Here is a 24751-nt window from a genome sequence, read left to right as displayed (position 1 = left end):
GAAAAGCATCATGAAGTTTGCTGACGTGGTACAGATTCTCTTTTAAAGTCTTTCTGACTTGAGGCTCAAATCCCAATACATGAGCTTAACAATGGTACTACACCTGGGTCTTTCTCCAAAGTTTATGACTTAAATATTGCACCCATTATATCTCTAACGTGTCAGATAATTCTGCAACTAAGGAGAAGGGGTAGGAGCAACTTAATTGTGGGTGACGTCTGTAGGAAAATAAACATCACATATCTCTAACCCACCAAATCTAATTACAGAATATAAAGCCAAAAACAGAAAGTACTATTAGATTTTAGATTATGGCCCACCAAATAGAAACACTTCTTTCCAGAGCAAAAAACAGCCCCTTAGATAGAAACATCCTAATTCTCCAAATGCCCCTAACATTCCATTCTGCATGTGTCCGAGGCGCATTTGTTGGCTCTCTGTGGGGCCAGGCTATGTGACTGACCAATCCTCCCTTAGACTTTAGCTCCTTCACTGCCCAGCACAATGCCTAGCACTGAGTAAGTGTTAGATAATTCAGGGTAGGATTTCAAAGATCTCTCCCTTTCACTAGCCAATTAATTCATAAAATGTTAAGATTAAACACAACATCAATAGTCTGAGGCCATTCAATAGAAAGTATTTTCAACACCTCTGTGACCTTAATTTTTCTAAGTCTTCCACTGATAAACTCTTTTTAATCAAATCATGTCACATTTAACACACTGGGATAAAATCGTTTACTAGGAAAGCCTGTACTCGGTGTTAGATTTTTGCATGATCTGCATGTACACACGTGGGAAGTCCCTAGAATATATTTTAAATGAACAAAGTGGCAGAGGAAGAAATATCAGAGACTTCCCACTTGGCCTCTGTTCAAAAAAGCCTGAAGTGTGGTGCTCACAAGCTTTGTGCAATGACGCCACAGGAGTCAGATGAGGCGCGGTCTGGCACCCACCGCTAACTGGGTGTGCAGGACAGCGCGACTACAACGTGCCATGGCAAGAGAAGTGTTTTCAGAGGCTTGGGTTTAACTACTGTGACATGGCACAGCGACCAATCGGACAAAAAGGGAAACCCTTACCTCTGATAAGACTGAAATAATCCTACTTTCTTTGAATAATTTCTAGTAACATTTACTTTACAGAAAATATTTTTTAAAGTCCATTTTCTATTTTCAGAGACTCTAGGCGAACTCATTAAAGAAAACTGGAAGCAAGTGGACACCAAGTCACACTCTTGTGGGTGAGCGCGGGAAGGGTTCCCGGCGCTCAGGGAGACCGCTCACTTTGGCATGGTAAGTCTGCTCTAGCTCCTCCTTGTACAGCTTCACTTGGGCATCGTGCTGTTCTCGCATTTCATGCAGGGCCTGAGCCAGCTTGTACTCGTACTCAATCTGACGTCCAGAATCCACCTCTACCAAGCGGGTTTCATGCTTCCTTCTGGTCTCATTGATCTCCTGGGGGGAAAAATAACAGAAAACCAAGTTACCTACCGTGGCTGCCCTGGTACAAGTCTGCATGACATCGGGGCCATTTGAAGTGTTCTAACTCACCTCCCCGGGTCTGTCCTAGAGCAGGCATGTGAACAGACCAATTTTTGCCTTTGTTTTCAAATGAGAAGATTTTTGAGATGGAACCAATGACAGAAGCAGGGGTAGCACCTAAAGCCCTAAGATTTTTATGTTTCTTATCAGTGGCATAGCTACGTATTTCTCTCAAGACAAGAAATGGCCTGGAAACCTTACAGAAGTACCATGAAATCATGGATAACTATGTACACTGAACAGTCATCATTTTTCTAAACTGGTGTAATAATGATCCTAAGGATGTCTCTGGAAAAAATGCCCATGAAAAGTTAAACTTGCCACTCAGGACAACTAACTAGAAGATTTAAGCTTAATAAAACTATTTTCTTAAACATACTAAGATGCAATAGGCAGAGCAAGCTAATTTATGTGCAGTATTTTAACAGCTGGTGCTAAGGTATCAATATCAATTGATATGAAAACTTATTACCAATATTACTTTACTCTCTTAAGTACATATGACCATTCACTATTAAAGAACAGAAATAGTAGGCATAATCCTTCAATTTATGTTTTAAGAAACTACCCAAAACTAAAATGGCTAGGAACACAAGTCCAAGAGTAAAATTTCCATTCCAGATTCTAGCTCTGAAAATGCACGTCTTTAATGGGCAATAATTAAAGAGCCCACAAGAGGGGGATATAACCCACTGATGTTTGTTTCTGTGTCTTCCTGCATATGGCTCCCTAGGCATTCCTTCATCTTTCTTTTAACTGCTCACTGCAGAGGAAAATGCACTTGACAGAATCCAAAAACCAGTGTTCAAATTCCAGTTCTGTTACTAACCTCCCAAGGCTCACAGATATTTAATGAAGCAAACGACATGTAAATCATGCAAATAAAAGGTTTATTTCAACAAATACTGAGCACCTACTAATGATTTTGCCCTTTGTCTACCTCCTTTCCTTCTCTTCCTGTTTTTCTTCTTCCTCTTTCTCACCCCCTTAACTGTTCATATTAAGGAACTGAAGTATATTTATTGACGAGAATCATATCCTCTATGTTAAAAAAAAAAAGGAATATTTTAAGTTCATTCTCAAAAAGGCAAACACCAAAATATTCAAAGATGCTACGCAACCTAAAAATACTCAATTACTTTTTGCTGGTGCCATTTTTATTACTTTATATAGAATCAGTGACTTGCAAACAAAAAAATACCCTACACTTGGTTTAAAGATATAGGAGTCCACACACAGCATAAAAACTAAGTAATGATATATATCACAGGCAATTTTATCAAAACAAAACAAAAATGTAAATCAACTTAATATAAAAATGTCTCCATTTATAAAGCAAAACTGTAGTTAACAATTATGTGATAGCATTCACTACACTTCAAGGAACTTCTGCACAAAATATTTCACTTTGATCATCACTACTCCTCCAAGAGAAAAGAGCAGGTATTGGTTATTTCATTTTTAAATAAATGACGAGAGTTGTCCAAAGTCTGTTTGTCCAGTGAGTGCACTATGCCCCAATACCTACATGTTTTAATAGCATGTAGTTATAAAAAGTCAAATTTCTACTTTATTTTTTTCACCAATTAACAAAAAAAATGTTAAGTTCTATAATAATTCCCCATTTTTTAAATCACTGTTAGTTGCTGTTTTCAAAATTATATTACTTCTAAAATCATTTAAGTATTTAACTGCAGGTTCCATACCCTGGGTTAATTCCAATCCTCTTCAATCTTGAGAAAATATACATTCCCCGTTCTTCAATTTTATTACTTGTTTTTTGGCAACAGCTGCTACCTGCCAAGGCTTGACCACAGAGGCTAAGGCGTGTGAATGATATTTTAAAATATACATATGTAACTAGAAATGCTGTGGGCAGCCTGCCTTCAAGGTGGCCCCCAATGATGGCTCCCTCCTGACAGCCACGCCCTCATAGAATCCCCTCCCACAGTGCATCACGGCTGGTCTGTGACAGCAAGTGCCAGTACATCCCTTCTGGGGTTAGAAAGTTAGAGAAGGGGGCCTGGGTGGCTCAGGTGGTCAAGCGACTGCCTTCGGCTCAGGTCATGATCCTGGAGTCCCGGGATCGAGTCCCGCATCGGGCTCCCTGCTCAGCGGGGGGTCTGCTTCTCCCTCGGACCCTCCCCCCTCTCATGCTCTCTTATCTCATTCTCTCTCTCAAATAAATAAATAAAATCTTAAAAAAAAAAAGGTTAGAGAAGGTAATGAAGCTTCTGTCTTGTGTTCTCTCTCTCTCATCACTCTTTCTTCAGGAAAGCCGTATCATGAGCAGCCCCATGGAGAAGCCTATGATGAGTTGGTTCTTCATACCAACAATCTGTGAATGAGCTCAGAGGCAGTTCCTCCAGTCCAGGTTGAAAGCCTAACTGCAACCTCATGAGAGACCCTAAAACATATCCATGCAGTTAGGCAGCTCTCAGATTCCTGACCTTCAGAAACTGTGAGATAATAAAGATTTGTGGTTTTAAGTTGGTAAATTTTAGAGTAATTTATTAGGCAGCAATAGACAACTAATACAAATGCTCAAGCAGGTTGAGAATAATTAAGTGCTATGACCAAGCCCTTAGGAATTAAAGTGAAATCATATCTGTTTATTATAAGAGCCTGAGTTCTTGTATACAACCTTTTAGCAGCAGTACCTTGAATAATTTACCTATAAAATTTCTTCCATTTTTTACATACATAGTTATAACAAAGCATTTAAGATCCCTCCACTCCTTAAAAAAATAAAATTATATAGTTACCTCCTCATACATGTTTTTACGGAACTCCAGGTCCTCAGTAAGGCTCTGACAGCGATTCTCTAAATCCACTTTAAGTAAAGTTTCATCTGCTAACTGTTTTTTGGCAGCAGCTAAGGAGGCTTCCAACTAATACACGGAGAAAGAATTGATAAAAATCACATACCAGTTATTTAGTAATGAATTTAAGAGACACCTATGGAATGAATCAAATCAAGAATTAAAATTTCGGTATCTTTTATCTTGTTTCTTTTATCAGTGTATGAGAGTCTCTTATTACAACCTTTATCACAGAACTGTGTGTCCAAATGCTGGTCCCACCAAGAGTGCCACACAAAAACATCTCTCAGATCTGGTAAATGGCAACAGGTAATGAACAAAGACCCACCAAGGATTTTAGCTACCACTTTCATTTTTTCCTGTATGTAGAGCAATGGTATGGCTTTTTCTTTTCCTTTCTTTTCTTACATTTTGGTACAGTAAAGAAATAGGTTTTGAGAGGAAGACAGAATGAGCATAAACACAAGAGAAAGGAAGAAGAGCAGCAGTAAGATCTGCATGACCCAGATAAAATGACTGAGAGGTGAAGATGCTTTGCATGTTACTGCCTCAAAACTACCCTTCAGGGAAGCTATAAAAAATTTAAAAATTTTTTTAAATAAAAAATTTTAAAATTAATTCAAAAATCAAATCAATCAACCCAGTTAGATGGGGCAATTAACCTCCCAACACGGCTCAATACCAGAGTTTGCCTTACCTGGGAAATCTGATCCTTCAGATCCTCCAAATCTCCCTCTAAACTTTTTTTGTCACCAAGTGCAGTGGCCAGAGCTGCATCTTTAGAATTCAGTGCAGCTTCATATTCTCGAAGCTTCATCTGGGCTCCATTAAGATCTGATTCTTTCTTAGCATAACTGTAAGACATTTGAAAAAGTGCAAGACATCAAATTATACCCCTGACTTGAAGCCTTCTCCCTTCCTGCCAAAGGGGAAACAAAAGAAGATGTAGTTTAAATAAAGGCTACTATAATCTAAAATTACAGGAGCAATTCGGGAGCATTAAATCTAGAGTTTTGGTGGATAACAACTTTATCCTTCAATGATTTCCCTTTTTTTTTTCCTAAAGATTTTATTTATTTATTTATGAGAGAGAGAGAGAGAGAGAGAGAGAGAGAGAGAGGCAGAGGGAGAAGCAGGCTCCCAAGGAGCAGGGAGCCCGATGCGGGACTCGATCCCAGGACTCTGGGATTATGACCTGAGCCGAAGGCAGACGCTTAACCATCTGAGCCACCCAGGGGCCCTTTCATGATTACTAATGAATCTAGATCAAAGATGTCTACTGGGCCAATGTTCCAAAATTCTGGTGGTCTCTGAGTAAGAACATATGCCCTTCTTGGTTCTATAAAGAGATACTCATTACATGTTTCAATAAGAAATGTTTAGGAAGAAATGGAAATTTATTATTTTAAAATACAATGTTATAAACCAAGATGCACAGGAGACATAAATCAAGATACAAAATGAGATTAAATAAGTGAAAATGAAGTTATTTTAAAAAGCAATTTTATGACTTGATATATCATGTAGAAATTCTTGAATAATTTAGTATTCTTCTTTGTATAGAATGTAGACTTCTATCGTGTAGAATTACTTGAAGTATAGTTCATATACAGTATTATATTAGCAATCTGACATTTATATACATTTACAAGATGGTTATTACCATGATAAATGCAGTTAGCATTTGTTACCCTACAAAGGTATTACAGTATCATTGAGCATATTCCCTCTACTGTACTTTATACCCCGTGACTTATCTACAGCCGGAAGTTTGTACCTCTTAATCTCCTTCGCGTCTTGTACCCAACCAGAACCCCTCTGGCAACCATATTTGTTCTCTGTATTTGAGTCTGTTTCTGTTTTATTTTATATAAGCTCCCTTAATATTACATAAGAACTCACTGATCCCAAGCTTGCAAAATACATTCTATTTCTTACATAAGAAGTTACTTTAAGATTTCTCTAACTTACAAAGAAGGGCCTTCCTAATATCTTGAGGAAAAATCATTTGTTTATACTATTAACTACAAAAATGAGGTTTGAATTGAGGTTTCTTTGTCTTCTAAAATACCACTTTTGGAGGCCTCTGGGTGACTCAGTCAGTTAAGCATCGGATTCGGCTCAGGTCATGATCTCAGGGTTGGGAGATGGAGCCCTGTGCTGAGCTCTGCACTTAGCAGGGAGTCTGCTGGAAAGTCTTTCTCTCGCCCTCTGCCCCTCCCCCAACCTGTGCATGCGAGCTCTCTCAAGTAAATAAATCTTTAAATAAACAAACAAAAATAAAATATCACTTTTTATTAAATGTAGTTCTATACTATAGAATGAAGTTTCCTTTGAATATATTTTGTCAAATAATTCTTTAAACAAATAATTGTTTAAAGGACAGTATTTTTTTCATTCCAAACAATTGTTATCATTAGTTAGTGGCACTGGGAGAGCCTTAATACCAAAAATCTCAGTAACAATTCTTAATTAAAACTGCTATTGTAGAAGAGCATTTCTACAACTGATGATTGAGAATGCACTAGAAGAGGAACTCTCAGTTAACAGGAATTTTCAAAATAATCTTTTACTATCCAAGTAAAATGAAGAAAAATACTGTCCAAAGGATGAGCACATATAATTTAAAGAGAAGAATTAATAGTATTCATCTCTTACTCGTTTTGGCATCATAAAACAACTATATACATAAAATCTCAGCAGTCCTATCAGTCATTTTTTTTTCTTAAATCCTGTATTTTTCAAAACCACAAGATGGCATCCTTTCACTGGAGATGGTTTAGGAGGAGGGGAGAAATGAGCTGTTAAAAAAAAAAAAAAGCAATCCCATAGAGTCATTAATTTATAACAAAAATGTCCAGTTCATACAAGGGCTGGCTTCTAAGGCTGGGAACTCATTAGAACAGAATCAATGCTTGTGAGGAACAATTTTGTCCCACTACATAAATGAGCAGAGCTGGGCAGGAATACATGTCATAAAACATATGATTTAAAACAAAATCATATTTCACAGAGTACTACACAATATTCACAAAAGCTACTGGCTTAAAATTACTTAACAAAAGTTAAGTACAAAAAATTCTACTAGGGGCACCTGGGTGGCTCAGTCGTTAAGCGTCTGCCTTCAGCTCAGGTCATGATCCCAGGATCCTGGGATCGAGCCCCGCATCGGGCTCCCTGCTCTGTGGGAAGCCTGCTTCTCCCTCTCCCACTCCCCCTGCTTGTGTGCACTCTCTGGCTGTCTTTCTGTCAAATAAATAAATAAAACCTTAAAAAAAAAATTCTACTACACCACTTTCCAATATTTAAATCTCAGATCATAATGTGGTGCTTCCAAATGTGGTACCTCCTGGCAAGAAGGTCAACCTGTGCTTCCCAGAAACCAAACAGCCCACCAGGAAGGATACAGAATTTTTTAAAAACCACATCAATTTTAGAGGCTACTGCATATTCTATTTGGTATCACTGATTTAATGGATAATAAAACATGCACATTTCAAAATTCAGAATGTTACAACACAAGCGAAAGATACCATGCAACATCTTGAAGAAGAGAGGAAATACAAGAAGCCAAAATTAAGAGCGTGCACCTACATAACTAGAACATGGTTATTTCTTCAACAACAACAATCAAGACCAAATACGACCAAGGAGTGGTGGGGGTGCCTGGCTGGCTTAGTCGGTAGAGCAACCGACTCCTGATATCAGGGTAATGGATTTAAGCCCCACAGTGGTCATGGAGGCTACTTAAAAAAAAAAAAAAGACCAAGAAGTGATGGAGTAAAGGGAATGAGAGTAGGATATGCTATTAATTTATGGTACCTTGAGTCACTCAATGGTACCAGTTGAAACTTGATGTCAAGTTCTTAGTTGCTTATGCAACTGTTAATCTGTAAAAATATAAGTTATTCTATTATAAATTATTTCTTAAAGCTCTTTCACATCACACAGCAAACAAAGTAGGCAGATAGAAATCAGAAGTTGAAAATGTCCTTAAAATTGCAAAGGAAAGCTAACTTTATGTGCTCTGGCTCCAGAGGGGAAGGAAGAGGAAGACAGTTACATTACTACCTCTGCACCTTGCACATACTTCTCTTACACTTTTCATACAAACCCACGTTTGCGGATGTACTGAGCTACCTCAAGTGACAGAACTGTTTCAGGGCAAGGACCATGTATTACTATCCTCGATCTTCCACAGAGACAACCTGTAGACAATGACTATTTTGGAAATTGGTTTTTTGGGGGGGGGGTTTGTTTTTTTTTTTAAGATTTTATTTATTTGTGAGAGAGAGAGAGCACAAGCAGGGGGAGCGTCAGACAGAGGGAGAAGCAGACTCCCCGCCCTGGGATTATGACCTGAGCCAAAGCCAGATGCTTAACCGGCTTAAGCCACCCAGGTGCCCTATTTTGGAAATTCTTAGAAGAAATTCCCCCATACACTCCCCAGAAAGTTACTCCACTTTTTTATGCTATATAAAATATGTTTTTTCTAGAGGAAAAAAAATAACTGTGATACTTCTATAATCTCTAAAATTCACATACCTAGATGCCCTCCTTATCACCTTACCAATTACCATAAAAAAATTAAGACTACACGCAAGTCTCCATCTGATAAGCTTTGAATCAATGAGTTTTATATGGCACATAAGTTGCCAATACCAAGGACACCTGGGGGCCATGCAGAAAGTTACATAATCTTGTCACAGTTTTCTAACTGTATTATTATTGTTCATTCATTACATATGACACAGGAAGTCTTGATCTAATTATCAGCACTTGGTCAAAGTACAGACACCTGCAGAAATGACATCCTAAAACATACACAACACATTAATTGGCTGCAGCCGCCACCTAAGCACAGAGTCACATTTGACGATGCCCTGGAAGAAAGCGCAACTTAGGAATCCAAAGTTATCAGAAGTTATCACTTAAGGGGTTGGTGGCATTTTTCTTGGACAGTATTTCTTAACTGGATTTGCTCAGTGTTGCTGACCTACCCTAAGCTATTCCCACACCTCCAGATAAAGAGACCTGTGTTTTCATTTTTATTCACCATATGAATCTAACGCTAGAAATATTCACACTGCTGAACGTAAGTCAGAAAACATACCCATTTACAGTAGATGCTTACAGAAGAACCGAAACCCCAAATGCGACCAAGAAAACTTTTATAAAATGTAACTGACACTCCATTCTAATCGAGAATTGCCTCCCTTAATAAAAATAATTAGCTTTCATTTCAAGAAAACTTGAATTTCACCAGTAATAAGTAACCAGATCTAATCAAATATCTGACCATTATATTTTTTATAAAGATTTTATTTATTTATTTGACAGAGAGAGACACAGAGAGAGAGGGAACACAGGCAGGGGGAGTGGGAGAGGGACAAGCAGGCTCCCCACAGAGCAAGGAGCCGGATGCGGGGCTTGATCCCAGGACCCCGGGATCATGACCTGAGCCGAAGGCAGACGCTTAACGACTAAGCCACCCAGGTGCCCCCAAATATCTGACCATTAAAAAAATAATCAGCGTGAGAGGATATACTTACATTTCTGTTAACATTCTATAGTAGTGACTCAAGAATAACAGCCATAACTTGGAGGATAGAACATGGATGTACTTTCCCAAAAGAACCTAGTACCACTAACCTTTGGGACCCATCCCTAGAACCTCCTGAGGCCTACAGGGCTAACCTAAATACAACTGCTTAATTGCCACTTTCTGAATTACTCCTGACCACTCCCTACAACCAGCAACACCCTGTACTTCACTGCTTTCTTCATCTTGGTGTTCCAGCCTACCACCTCTTTGACCTTGACTTGTCTTAAGGATTATAATTTCAAGCCTGGGTTCTGCACTGAACTACCTGGCTCTGGAACTCAGTGCTGGAACTTGCTTAGATATCTGCACTACCTCTTCCATTTGGACAAGTCTCCTATTCCTTGAGTATCCTTCATTTGCCTAAGTGTACCCAACGCTGACAAGCCCCACCAATAAAGAAATGAGAGATGCAAAAATGTACTCGATTGCAAAACCACTAGAAAACGAATGTTCAGATGTGTTAACAAAAAAGAAAAAGAAGAAGATAGCAGGAGGGGAAGAATGAAGGGGAGTAAGTCGGAGGGGGAGACGAACCATGAGAGACGATGGACTCTGAAAAACAAACTGAGGGTTCTAGAGGGGAGGGGGTGGGGGGATGGGTTAGCCTGGTGATGGGTATTAAGGAGGGCACGTTCTGCATGGAGCACTGGGTGTTATGCACAAACAATGAATCATAGAACACTACATCAAGAACTAATGATGTAATGTATGGTGATTAACATAACAATAAAAATTTTTTAAAAAAAGAAAATGAATGCTCAATGTAGCTCTTAGGGGAAACACATCATTACTAGGTAATAAATGTAGAGCATATTTTATTTTATTAAGATTTTATTATTTATTTATTTATTTATCTGAGAGAAAGCAAGAGAGTGGCAAAGACAGAGGGAGAAGCAGGCTGTCTGCTGAGCAGGGAGCACGATACCTGGCTGATACCACAACCCCAGGATCAAGACCTGAGCGGAAGGCGTCAGACGCTTAACCAACTGAGCCACCCAGGCGCCCCAGAGCACATTTTAAATAAAGTCATACTACATATACATAACACAGAGAAAATCACTCAAGACCTAGTAAGCATATGACAGTAACTACTTAAAAATGAATAAGTATATTGTTATTGTAGAAACACTTGAAAAAAACTGATGAGCCACTTAAAAGAGGGAACAAGTAACTAGTATGGAACAGAAATCAAAAAGTAAACTTAGAGGGACACATACTTGGAACATAATCTGAAACTTACTACAAAATAGTTTAATTAAGTAATGGCAAATTACTGCCCTTCTGTTAACGTTTCATTGGTCACACAGGTCAATTTATATCACAAATGCTCAGCTGAATGAACTGTCTAGATTGGCCAATAGCATAACTACAGAAGAAATCCTGGAGCTCAGCTTCTCTGTATCACCTACAAAGCATCTGTGTTCATTTTCAGGACAGGAACTATCTATCACATGCTTGGGTTTGGTTTCCTTCTTTCACAACTGCCATAATTTTCAGTATTTTCTCAAGTAATTTTGTCCTTGCTCCTTGATTGAAATATTACAGAAATAGAAGTACAAAGAGTTACATTAAGCAATTCAAAATAAAAGACCTAAATTATAGATGACCTCTTAGTTGGTCTAATAATGACCTAAGAAAAAGGTATATAAAAGTCATTTCTGGATATTAAATGTCGTTTCCATGAAATTCACCAATTATTATACTGTATATATCAAAGAGCAGACAAGAGTTCAATAAATGCCTAATAAAATCTGTTGGAAAGGTGTGTTCTTAGAGAAATCCATCCAAGTTATAATACTGATAGACTTAAGAATATAGAATTTTAAAAGCTGTAAATTTGAAAAAAAATAACTAGACAAAGAAATATTCATGTTTCTAGAGATCAAAAATAGAAATACAAGTATGTGGGGTTTCTTATTACTGCTTTAACATGTTAGGCAAAAGAACAACTTAAGGGAACCAAACACCGCTCTCGAGTCAGTTTTAAATTCCACTCGTAATATTCTATAGCAAAATACTATGCAACCCTCTGCTTGTTTAGATCACTTCCTAGCAATTGTTAGAAGCTTATTATACATTGTCAGGTTCATCTTATAAAAGAATAGACACTCAACAAATACAGATTGAGACTTTTCCCTAATGTACATACTGTAATATCCTAGATGGAAAGGAGACGATAAAGAAAAATGAAAAAGGAACACAAGAACCCCATGCCAACAACACCCTTTCTTTGTCTAGCTGCCTTTCTTAACTCAGCACTAACATTTCATTTCAGTATGAAATAAATAACATTCTTATTTAGAAAAAACAAATAAATTACAGGCAGTGAAAGGGAAAAGCCATTTAGTTCTTCACCTGCAATCAGATAACACAACAGAAATCACTCTATATGAAACTGTTATTTCTAATCATAACCACAAAACAAGGGGTTTTTAAACCCCTCTGCAGAGACCCACTCTATGTGGAGAGCCGAGGCGATCAGACCCAGCTGTCTGAACTCTGGGCTTCAAGGTCCCATAAGGTTCTTCCGAACAGCTGTCTGGTGGCAGCTCAACACCACTCAACACTACAGCAATTATTCCAGTGACGATCAATCCAGCTTCTGAGGCTCTCTTCACACCCAGCATTCAAAATTAACATGCCTTTTATTATCTAGCCATGGTCCACACTTTAAAAAAATAAATAAATAAACTTCACTTTGAATTTAAGGTTAGGATTATTATTAAGCCCAAACACAAACCTTCTTTCTGTCTTAAAACTAAACTATTTCATAATAATGGATGCAAAATGCATATTAAATGTGCATCTGCTCCAACATGCATTCACCAGCTTCAATTCTGTCCCCAAAGTATCTTCCCTTTCAAAGGAAAAAGGAATGTGATCCACAATATTTTTACTGAGGAAATTTAATGAATTTCCCTGCAATTAAAATAAATGTAACACACAAAATTTCTAGAAAGTCCTATGATCACAATTTCTACTAACAAGGGTCTCCTCTGGCACTAGTAAAAAGACTAAGATGCTTTTGCACAAACTCAAAAGCTGCAGTGGATAATTTCTGGTGGTAAAAAATTCTGCTACTCATTCAATAAGCTGAGCAGTCAACAAATTACAACAACCTAATCAGAATCAGGCAAACCCTAAATGAAATCAGATTATAATGAGGAAAAATACTAAATAAGACTTAAAATGGACCACAGAACCATTTATTTGAACAAAACAGATTCGTATATATAGTTACCTCTGTGCTTGCTTACAGGGCACGCTTGGAGCTTAAATCCTAATAAAAAATGACTTATTAGGGGAAAAAAACAACCGATAACCACAACTCTGTGCCAGACCATTGATCTGGGGGGCTTAGAAACCAGCAGTGAACAAAACTGAAACTGAAGTTTTTTTGTTTTTTTTTTTTAAGTCTGGACCATGGCTAGATAATAAAAGGCATGTTAATTTTGAATGCTGGGTGTCCCTGCTTTTACGGAAGGTACTTTCTGGTGGGTAGAGGCACACAATAAACAAACTAATATATGGAAGAGGTAATCAATACTTCAAAGAAAATTAAGCCAGATAATGAGTTAGAAATTAATAGTATGATTAGTTATTTTACTGCTCCTCCATGGGTTTCATGCAACCCAATCTCATAGGAAAATAGCCTCCTACAAAAATGGTAATTACTAAGTCAATAATTATCTTAGCAGAGCCTAGAGTGCTAGAAAAATGTACTGATACAAAAGGAAACAAAGTCAGACACTAACCCCATCCACAAAGAGATTCCACTCTCATAAGGAAATCAATCATGAAGAATTATCTTAACACATTAAATTTGTCAGCAACTTTCTCAACGAGTGCTAGGAAAAAGAAGAAAGTACAGCGTGCTGCAAGAGTACGTGATATAACTTCTGGATAAAAATGTCACATTAAACACAACTCCATTATTACCCCTTCTAGAAACCCAACTAAAACAGCGAAGGCACAAATCCATAATGAAAAAAGTAAAGAGGAAATGACAAAATTGCGGAAGCTGAACATGGATGAATGAGTGAAAATGAGCTTGGCCAACACAAGAGCGCTGAATCCTAAGCCAGAAACAGGGATACCTGAGAAGTAACCTACTTTATACTACAGATACTGTTGATAACAAGAGATACCTTGGTAACTCTTAAGTAGAACTAGCCGAAAATCTATTAAGAAGCAGACAACTACTCCATTCCATGCTCCTGGGCCAAAAGACCCTCATCCACCATGGCAAAAGATGAAAGGTTTACTCTCTAAGGAAAGGAAGCAGAATCTTAGACAGGGCAGTTACATGACACACCCAAAAATAGGGGAACTCGGAGGACTTGTACAGATGCTGATATCTCCTCTCAACCTCCCTGAGCTTACGGTAAGCTGGGCAGCTAAACCCCATAAAGACAAAAACACTGACAGTGCGGGTTCGCAATGAAATAATCCTGCCATTGCACCCACAGTGAAGCTTGGTCAAGAAGCCCCACTCATGCACATGGCTTTCCATCAGATTCTGACAGCCATTCCTGAATATAAAGGTACATCCAACAGTCATCAAACATCTGAGAAAAACTCTTCACTGTGGATTAACTCACCCAACGTCCATTCCACCCTCCCAGTTCTGCTTTCCTAAACAGGAAAGCTAAAAATGCCATTTTCCAGAATTTCTTGCAGGTAGGATTTTGGAAAAAATTAGGTACTCTAATGCATCTGTAAGTGATATCGAAGAAGTTTTGTTTTTGTTTTTTTAGATTCCTGAGGATTTCCTATGAAATCATGACATCTGCAGAGATAGTTTTACCACTTCTTTTCCTAGTCTGGATGCCTTTATTTCTTTTTCTTTCTTTCCTTTTTTTTTTTTTAAAGATTTTATTTATTTATTTGACACAGAGAGAGAGAGGAATCACAAGTAGGCAGAACGGCAGGGAGTGGCAGAGGGAGAAGCAGGCTCCCTGCTGAGCAAGGAGCCCAATGTGGGACTCGATCCCAGGACCCCAGGATCATGACCTGAGCCGAAGGCAGACGCCCAACGACTGAGCCACCTAGGCGCCCCCTTTTATTTCTTTTTCTTGCCTAACTGCCCCGGCTAGAACCTCCAGTACAATGTTGAATGCTAAGTGGTCCTTGTCTTGCTCCTGATATTAGGAAGAAAGCAGCCAGTCTTTACCATTAAGTATGATATTAGCCATAAATTTTTTATAGATACTCTTCATCAGGTTAAGAAGCTTCCTTTTATCCCTCATTTGAATATTTTTATCATGAAAGAAGAGTATACTTTGTCATATGTTTTTTATGCATCTATTGAGATGGTTGTTGCCCTTTGTTCTATTAATATGGTTTACTGCAGTACTGACTCTCACAGACTGAACCAACCCTGCATTCCCAAGATATAACCCGCCTGGTGATAGAATGTAGTCCTTTTACAAGGTGGTAGGTTTGGTTTGCTACTATTTCGTTTTGGGAATTTTTGCACCTATACTCCTGAGGGTCACTGCTATGTGACACTTCTGTGGTCTGAAGTTTCTCCAAGGGAGTGGTCCAATGTCCATTCTCCAGTTTGCTGGGTGTGATGAGGCAAGTATCTGTAGCAACCGCAGAGGCAGCTGCCTGGTCCTGAGTTGTAGCCATACACTGTTTTTTTTTTTTAAATTCAGTGGCTCCACTGGTGGCCTCAGACATAAAAGCTCCCCAAATCTACAGCATTCCAGGCATCATTCCAGCACCTCTACCCCTTCTAATAATTTTTTCTAAGCACCTGCATCCCATATCGTTTTCTTCTCTGCTTAAGATATCTAGTGGTTTCCATTCCCTGCACTGACACATGCAAAGACCTAAATAAATAGAAAAAGAAATTAACTTGGAGCACAAAGGAACTGGGAAGGAAATAAAGACTTCTGAAAAGGTAAGAGGAAGTACTGCATCCATGAAATTTAAACAAGATCAACACAATATAAAGAAACATCAAGAGAGTACTAAGAAGCTATGAAAAATTTTTAACAGGGCAGCAAAAACTGGAAGATAAAATTGAGAACATCCAGGAGAGAAAAAATTTTTTTAAATAAGAACACTAAAGAATCAATTTAAGAAGCCCAACATCTAAATAACAAGAGTCTCAGACAGTAATAAAATAGGAGAAAATCATGAATAAAATAATTTTTTAAAGTTGCCAAGGACTGAAGGACATGAATTTCCAGACTGAAAACTACCACCATGTGACCAGCAAAATGGAAGAAAAAGAGATCGACACCAAGAAACGTCCTTAAGAAATTTCTGAACTGGGGGCACCTGGGTGGTAAAGTCAGTTAAGTGTCCAATTCTTGGTTTCTGCACAGGTCATGATCTCGGAGTCATGAGATTGAGCCCTGCATCCAGCTCCACACTGGGTGCCAAGTCTACTTGGGAGATTCTCTCTCCCTCTCCCTGTGCCCCTCCCCCCTGCTTGTGCATGCTCTCTCTCTAATAAATAAGTGAATACAGATTTTATTTATTTGAGAGAGAATACAAGCAGGGGAGGAGGGGCACAGGGAGAGGGAGAAGCAGACTCCCCACTAAGCAGGGAGCCCAACAGGGGGACTTGATCCCAGGACCTGAGATCATGACCTTAGCCGAAGGCAGACACTTAACCAACTGAGCCACCCAGGTGCCCAAATAAATACATCTTAAAAAAAAAAAAAAAAGAAAATTTCAGAATTGGACCAAAAAAAAGAAAAGATGCTACAAGCTTTCTAATTTTTCACTCATTAGTACTTCTTAGTTACAACAAAAGCTAGAAAACTATAAAGCATGGTTTCAAAATCCTTAGGAAATATCCTTTACAACTTAGAATTCTATATTCAAACTATCCATGTTCAGGCAACACAACTAGCCTAGAGAAGCGCACAAGGCTCTGAATGATATTTCTTCAGTAACATAAAATTAGAAACAAAACAGAACAAAAAAAAAGTGATTCCAAATGACTTGATGTTTTTACAGTATCAAGTCTTTCTATATAAATTAGACAAAACTAAGTGGGGAAAAAATGTTATCTTCCTAGGTAATCAAAAGGTTGGGTACAGGGAAGAAAAACTAAGGACGGAACTCTAAGGAGTTCTGTTGGAGATTATGTTCATAGCACACACAGGCATGGCTGCCGTAACACAATAGACATATGCGTTCCTGAAAACTCTTAACATCTACAGACACTAGAGTAATGGATCGAATGGAAAAATAAAGTTGGAACAACCCTCTCAAAACCTATGCAGTTTTCTAGCCAGAACACCAGCGATAACATAAATAATTAATAATTAGTACCTCAGGAGATGACTTGGACAACCCTGGTAAGGAGCGTAGTGTGGCTACAACTACCTCGAGAGATGCTCATAAATGCACAGAAGCAGGCACGCTGGCTTGCAGGAACTGAGACAACAGAGACAGACGTAGAGCTCTGAGCAGACCACCAACTAGAAAGGCAAAGGGAATGCACCTCTCTGGGAGAGGGAGCCCCAGGAGCAGGCACTCACTTTTGATTTTCTTAAAATAAAGTTGAAAAGCAGAAACAGACCCATAAATATAGAGAACAAACTGAAGGTTGCCAGAGGGGTGGGGCACGGGGGGGGGGATGGATAAATGGCTGAGGGGAAAGGGGATACAGGCTTCCAGTCACGGAACGGATGAGTCAGAGATGAAAGGTACAGTACAGGGAATACAGCACTGGTACTCTAACAGAGTTGTACAATGGTATTAAAATAGAGTTATGCGGTAACGGATGGTAGCTACACTTGTAGTGAACACAGCATTATGTACAGAACTGTGAAATCACTATGTCATGCACCTGAAACTAATGTAAGATTGTACATCAAGCATACTTCAATTAAAAAATAAAAAAATAGTAAGGGGCGCCTGGGTGGCTCAGTCCATTAAGCGTCTGCTTTCGGCTCAGGTCATGGTCCCTGGGTCCTGGGATGGAGCCCTGCGTCAGGCTCCCTGCTCCGTGGGGAGTCTGCTTCTCCCTCTCCTGTGCCCCTCCCCTCCCCCCATCGTCTCACTCATGCCCCCTCTCTCTCAAATGAATAAATAAAAAAATCTTTAAAATAAAATAAAATAACAAAACAGAGTTGAAAGTGGAACTGAAGGCTTTCTTTACCTCTGAACTCTACTCCTGATATTCTGGTTCCCCTTTACTAAAGTCATATATAAGTCAGTACAACCTGCAATTACGATAATATCATTTCTGTATTTAAAAGCCACATTTGAGCTACCTGGTGTTAAAGAAGAATTTGTAGCAAAACACTGAATTAATACTTTAAAAAAAAACAAAAACTGATCTAAACCAATCTAAACTAAAATGTAATGTACTAGGAGGATAACAGGAAGAAAATATATTATGGATAATAGAATAAAGAATTCAATTCCCCATCTTCCATAGCACAAAGTCAGTAATGTCATTTAGACACAGAAATAAATACCAAATGAGCAGTGAAAATAAATGAAGGTAACCTTTTTTCATGAGAAGCCTTGGGAGAACTGTTAATTATGTACACACCTAAACACTGCTGGGTAGTCCTAGGTTGGTTAGTTTGTTTTTCAAGGCTCATATTAAAAACATCTGATAGTCAGGGAAGACTTCCCTAAAAAATGGGTACAGTGGACATCCGAGAGATGAGAAGTTAACCCAAGGATGAGAGAAGTGCAGACAAAGGAAAGCTCTTTTGCGAAGTTGCTATTAAGAGGGAGCATGGTAAACAGGGTTGAATAAAGGACTTCACAGTGAGGGGAGAGAGCAAGCCCAAGTATGGTGAGAGATGAAGCTGGAATCAGAAAGGAGCCAGCTCATGCAGGGAAGAACTTTGAGGCAGGATGACCAATATGTCCGTTTGCCCAGGACAATATCCATTCATGCCAGTTGTCCCAGCATAATTTATGGCTTCCTCTTTCACACATACCAGTATCTCTATTTGATCACCCTGCAATTAGGTAATACTGAGGGGTTTAGTCTTTATCCTAGAAGCTACTGAAGTGTTTTAAGCAAAAGCGGTGAAGTGCATTATCAGAGGGATAAGTGCTCTGGTCCCCTACCCGATGTTTTATGATACAAAGTTCAACTGAGAATCTACTTTGAATAAACCTGTAAGAATGTCTCCTCTTCAGAGCCAACATTCTTGTACAAGGGATCTCACAGTCTCTTTCTTCCCACTCCTTCCTTAATTACCCCACTTCCTTTGATCCTACCTCCCTTTACTAGCATTAGGCACTCACAGTCAACAATAACCTTCCAGCCACCGAAGTTAATAGATACTTTTAGGCCTCATCATACCAAAACTACACTAGCATTCCTTCTTAAGTCTCCTTGTCCTATGACGCAACCTTGTTCTACTTCTCTGTTACTTACCATCTCCAGTGTGGGTTTTTCCTTTCTCTACCTAGGCCTCCCATGTAGATGTTTTCCATGTCTTTGCCCCCTTCTCTTTTGTCTTTATCCGCAAATATCACCCATGCTCCTAAAACTATACCTCCAATCAAAGTCTCTTCTCAGAGCTCCAGGAAAGTACTCTAGATTGCCAGCCAACACCTCCACCTAGAAGTCCAACAAACAACACTAATTCACCACTAACCCTGAGTAGGTCCTCTAAACCAGTTCCTTATCCATCAAGCTCTAAGAGCAACACTTTCCCCAGGAAACCATGCAGAGAAGCAGAGTCACTCTAGACTCTTCTCCCCAATCTCCCAGGCTTAGCATCTCTTAATCGCACTTTCTGTCCTTTCCCACTGCCTACCTGAATTCAGGGGCCACCTCATAACTTCCCAAGTGTCCTTACGGATGTTTTACCTCTACTCTTTGTTTCCTCCACAGAATGGCCAGACCATTCATCCATTTATGTCACTTTTTTCTTGAGCCTCCGCCTTTCTTAAAATTCAACTGTTCTCTACCACATACATACATATATATTGCTCCAGTTAGATGAAACTACTTGCCATTCAGGAAAACACCCTCTCCTAATGTTTTCCAGCCAACTCGTACTTACTTAGCTCCCAACACTTAGCTCAGACTTCAGTGCTTCCCCAGTCCCCTTGGGATGTCTTTCAAAACTTCAAAAGGCTCCAAGTTTGCCTTAGGTGGTAGTCTTTTCCTCCACAGCACCATGTGGATACCTACCATCATAACACTTATTACACTGTACTAACGTCCTGCATTTATGTTATCACAATAGCACAGTGTTTGTGTTCCTCCTTGCCCACAAGACTATAAGCAACTTGATAACAAGGACTGAGTGTCCCATCTATTCCCAGCATCTGGGTCAAGGCCTGGTATATAGTACCATTCCACAAATGTGTGCTGAATAAAAAATGAAAAGAACATTTCTCAAAAAAAAAAAACTTTTTTAAATTTAAATTTAAAAAAATCATTGTTTCATGAGTATTAAAGACTTAGAGCTTTTAATTCCTCTTAAAATTACTATTAAGGCAGAGAGTAAAGAAAGAAAGTAGCTTTTTAAGAAAGAAGGTAAATCCATCTCCACCCTTTCCTTATTAGCAAGTGAAGCCCTCCATTATTATTTCAAACAGCTGTTTCCATTTCTGCACTCTACTGACAAATCCAAAATTACCTCTTGGGGACTATGAACTATCACTGAGAAAAATGCACATCCAGTACCATTTGCAAAAGTAACCAAACAGACCTGAAAATCAACTGTCCCATGTAAGTGTTCAAGTCCCAATACAATGACAGTGCGTGGTGAGCCTGCTTCAGGTTGGTAAACCCACAGAACAGCACTGATGTAGGGATTACATGAAATGGCACAGGAGGGCACCTGGCTGTCTCAGCTGGTGCAGCACATGACTCTCGATCTCCAGGTCATGAGTTCAAGCCCCATGTTGAGCACAGAGCTTACTTTAAAAAAAATTGAAATGATCCATGTAAAAACTCTCTAGCAATGCTAGAAGACAGAACTAGGACTTATTCTAGCTCCATTTATCTAAGTTCTCTGAACCTCAAGTTTCCTCACTCATCAAACAGGGTTATCATAAGGCTTAAAAGACAGTGTCCATGAAGCCTCTAGCACCGTGCCTGGCGAACACGGTAAGCACAAAGTCAATGTTAGCACTTTCTGTCCTATATCTTGCACAAGTACTTTAATCTCCGTAGGTCTCAATTTCTTTATCAACAAAATGAGTTGGTTTAGATTGCAGGATCCAAGACCTCTTCTAGCAGCAAAAGCACTCTAATTCTGTGTTCAATAAATCCAAATGCAGTGAAGGCAAACAGGACCAAGTAAACAGATTAGCTAAGGAAAACAGTATTTATCATCTAGGCCTACACCAAAAATATCAGCAAAAACCTAAGATCATAACTTGAGTTTTGACTGTTTGACCCCTTTATGCCAACAACATTAGCATTATGATATAAAAATGATCAAGAACTTGGGACATCTGGGTGGCTCAGTTGGTTAAGGGTATGTCTCTTGATTTCGGCTCAAGTCATGATCTCCTGGTCCTGAGATCAAGCCCCATGTCAGTCTCTGTGCTAGGTGTGGAACCTGCTTGAGATTCTCTCTCTCTCTGCCTCTCCCCTCTCTTGAAAAAAAAAAAAACTAGAAAAAATTTCCAAAATTAAAATTAAATTCCTCTAAACAGGAAATGGACACTCATCTGTGCTTCAAAAATTGGCAAAATGGTAATTACTTTACCCAGTGGTTAACATTTAACCAGTAAACTAGTTAACATTTAACCATTAAGTTAACCAGAAGAAAAAACCTGTTATATTGTCAGCAAGAGAGAAGAGGATAATCGTGGTGCTCTAATGGCCTCTGAGAAATTGGGTAGATATATAGTCACTGTGAAGCGTATACCCTTTTTTTTTTTTAAAGATTTTATTTATTTATTTGACAGAAAGAGAGATAGCGAGAGCAGGAACACAAGCAGGGGGCGTGGGAGAGGGTGAAGCAGGCTCCCCATTGAGCAGGGAGCCCAATGAGGGGCTCAATTCCAGGACCCTGGGATCATGACCTGAGCCGAAGGCAGACCCTTAACGGATTGAGCCACCCAGGCGCCCTGAAGCGTACATCCTTGGTCACTGTAAGCTAAGTGACCAATGAAGTTACCAATATATCTTTAAAATGTGTTAAATGATAGTACAGTACATTTACTGACATGTAAAGATATTCACAAAATAGTGCTGCATGAAAAAAGGTTACATATCAGTATTTATCAAGAATAAAATCTTGTTAAAAAATTTTCTGTTAATAATATGGATATTAACAGAAAAACTTCAGAGCTTTTTTATGGAACTAAGGGTGATTTTAATTTTCCTCTTGGTGTTCACCTGTCTTTTCTAATTTTCCATAAAACATAATAATTTTTGTACAATAAAAAAGCTCATTTTTTAAAATTTCCCCAAATATAACAGCCAACACACAATCCCCTTCTCACAGAAGTATAGTGAAAAAAAGAAGTTAAAAACCCTGATTAGGAAACTTCCTTAGATCCCAGTAATAACTGGGAACTTCAGTTAGGTTCCCATCACTCGACGCCTCAGCCTCAATCTCACTATTTGTGAATGAAAACAGACCTACACTTATGATATAAAATTCTAAAGATCTCTAACTCAGACGTACCAGAGGTGATGTCATCTGGACAAATTAAAGAACAAATATTAACAGATTGTGCAGAGGGGGAAAAAAAGAATCAGCAGCATATTGTTATGATGCTTTATCTTTCATTCCATGTTTACTTTCTTGAATCTGGGTACACTAAAAGATTATCTAGTTGAAGGGATTAAACCTAGGGATTAGATTCCAACAACTCCAAAAGATAACTTGCTCTACCAAACATCCTTTGAAAGCACAGGAAGGAAGTGTTATGACAGTTTAATTACTTAGGATTTGCTTCCTAGACTTTAACACCAATTCTAGGGGTTTCATCCTTCCATCTATTCCCCTGAAAATTAACTTTAGCATGCAGGTTTATAGCTCCTGTATTAAGGCCAGGTGTTACTGTCAACTTGTTTCTACCAGAGAAAAATAATGACATGAAGAAAAGACAAGTAAAACATGAAGGTTTCTGTTTTTCAACTAATCATCCTATGTACAAAGAAAAATTCCCTAAAGCAGATTAGCATTTAGTATTTTAGGTTTGAAAACTGAACAAGAATGTTAAAACAAGCCTGCAGAGTTGTTTACCCTATGACACTTCTTATAATTCCATCAGTGACTAAAATATGTAGAAAGCCAACAAAGGAAGTATATACATGTACTAAGTCCAAATATATAGTAAATTCCAATGCCCCTCCCCACTAGGAAAGTAATAGGAAAAATTATTTTATATTTACATTTCAGTACTCTTTAAAACGGCTACAGTTTTAGCAATTTTCCTTGCTAAAATATTAGCAATATTTTATACAAATACTGCTGGATAAAAATTCATCCATTATTATGACACAAGTAAATAAAAGGCTAAAAAATGGTTTAAGTTTCTTAATTCTTCCTGAGACTCCGAAAACTACTACTCACTCCTAACCCTAATTATACAGATGAGGAAATGCAGACTCAAAGAATTAAAGTACCTGCCCCAAGTCACAAAAAATAAGAAGCTGCAACTTCATGTAGTGCTCCTGCTTGATACTACCCAATCTCATGCTATTGTGACTGACAGTGCCCCAAATATATTTGTTAGCAGCAAGTAAGTACCAGTAGGCACTTTTAAATGAAAACACGCAAATCCAAATTTCCCATTAGAAGTTTCCTTACTAATGTAATAACAGAGCAAAATCAAAAGAATGTTATTTTGCCCAAAGAAATATACAAATAAGGTTTAACCCCTCAACTGCAAATCCATCTTCCTCAAAGCAATGGTGCTTGGGACTGGAGACGGAAAGTCAACAAATCTTCAGGTGTATATATACCATGAAGAAACACGGTCAACATTATACTCTTTGGACAAAAAATAGACTTTTATTTTCATTTAATTATATTTAAAAAGAAGCACCATTTGTTTTGAAAAGTCAAGAAATTATGCTTTAAATCATTAGATTTTGTACATTATCTCAAAGATTAATTTTAAAACAGTGGCTTTGAGCCCTAATACCTATAAAACATGAAACTATTTCATGAGATGTTCTTTTTAATTTTTTCAAATGAAGGGACAGTAAAATTGGCTCAGCATCTTAAACAACCCTACAGCATCCATTATGTTATATACCAGTGAGCCCCCATCACCACTTTCCTAATTAATTCATAACTCTCAAAAAGAGAAACTTTACTTTAGAGTTAATTTTGCACCTTTTCAAGTTTTAAAATCTACCACAAAACAAATGAGGAATAAAAGACAACTTCTAGAACCTGATGAATCCAGTGAACTTAATAAAAATCAATCAGTTTAAAAACACAAATCCAGGGACACCTGGGTGGCCAATCAGTTCAGTGTCCAACTTTTGTTTTTGGCAGAGATCACGATCTCAGGGTCATGGGATCAAGCTCTCTCCCTCCCTCCCAGTCTGCCCCTCCCACCACTCCTACTCATGTGCTCTCCCGCTAAAATATATAAATAAATAATATTTTTTAAAAAATAAAAAATAAAAACACAAATCCATATTCTCCTATATGCACTTCCAGAGTTTCTAAAACCTAAAATTTTTGTTAATTCATTTGCTGATAAAACCTGACCTAAATGGACATGAGGCTATTTTTAGTCATCTTTCTCCACTTACTATAACTATTAATATCTTTCTTCGCAGAAATATCTGTTTCACAATGGAGTGCTACCCCCCCCCGACCCCACTGGGGATATCCTATACAGTACATG

General features: G+C 38.4%; 1 protein-coding gene across 1 annotated transcript in view; it reads right to left on the bottom strand.

The window, feature by feature from the left end:
• The window catches only part of LMNB1 (lamin B1), a 52711-nt gene that overhangs the window by 21561 nt on the left and 6399 nt on the right, over positions 1 to 24751 (bottom strand). Inside the window, exons 2-4 of the mRNA XM_025860863.2 lie at positions 5063 to 5219; positions 4309 to 4434; positions 1286 to 1456 (exon numbers count right to left, since the gene is read on the bottom strand). Coding sequence (XP_025716648.1) covers positions 1286 to 1456; positions 4309 to 4434; positions 5063 to 5219 — 454 coding nt within the window. The remainder of the gene's footprint in view (positions 1 to 1285; positions 1457 to 4308; positions 4435 to 5062; positions 5220 to 24751) is intronic.

The sequence above is a fragment of the Callorhinus ursinus genome, unplaced genomic scaffold, assembly GCF_003265705.2.
Source record: "Callorhinus ursinus isolate GAN/ISIS: 27379988/994484 unplaced genomic scaffold, GSC_fseal_2.0 scaffold30, whole genome shotgun sequence".
Classification (NCBI taxonomy): domain Eukaryota; kingdom Metazoa; phylum Chordata; class Mammalia; order Carnivora; family Otariidae; genus Callorhinus; species Callorhinus ursinus.
This window is presented reverse-complemented; position numbering and strand designations above follow the sequence as displayed.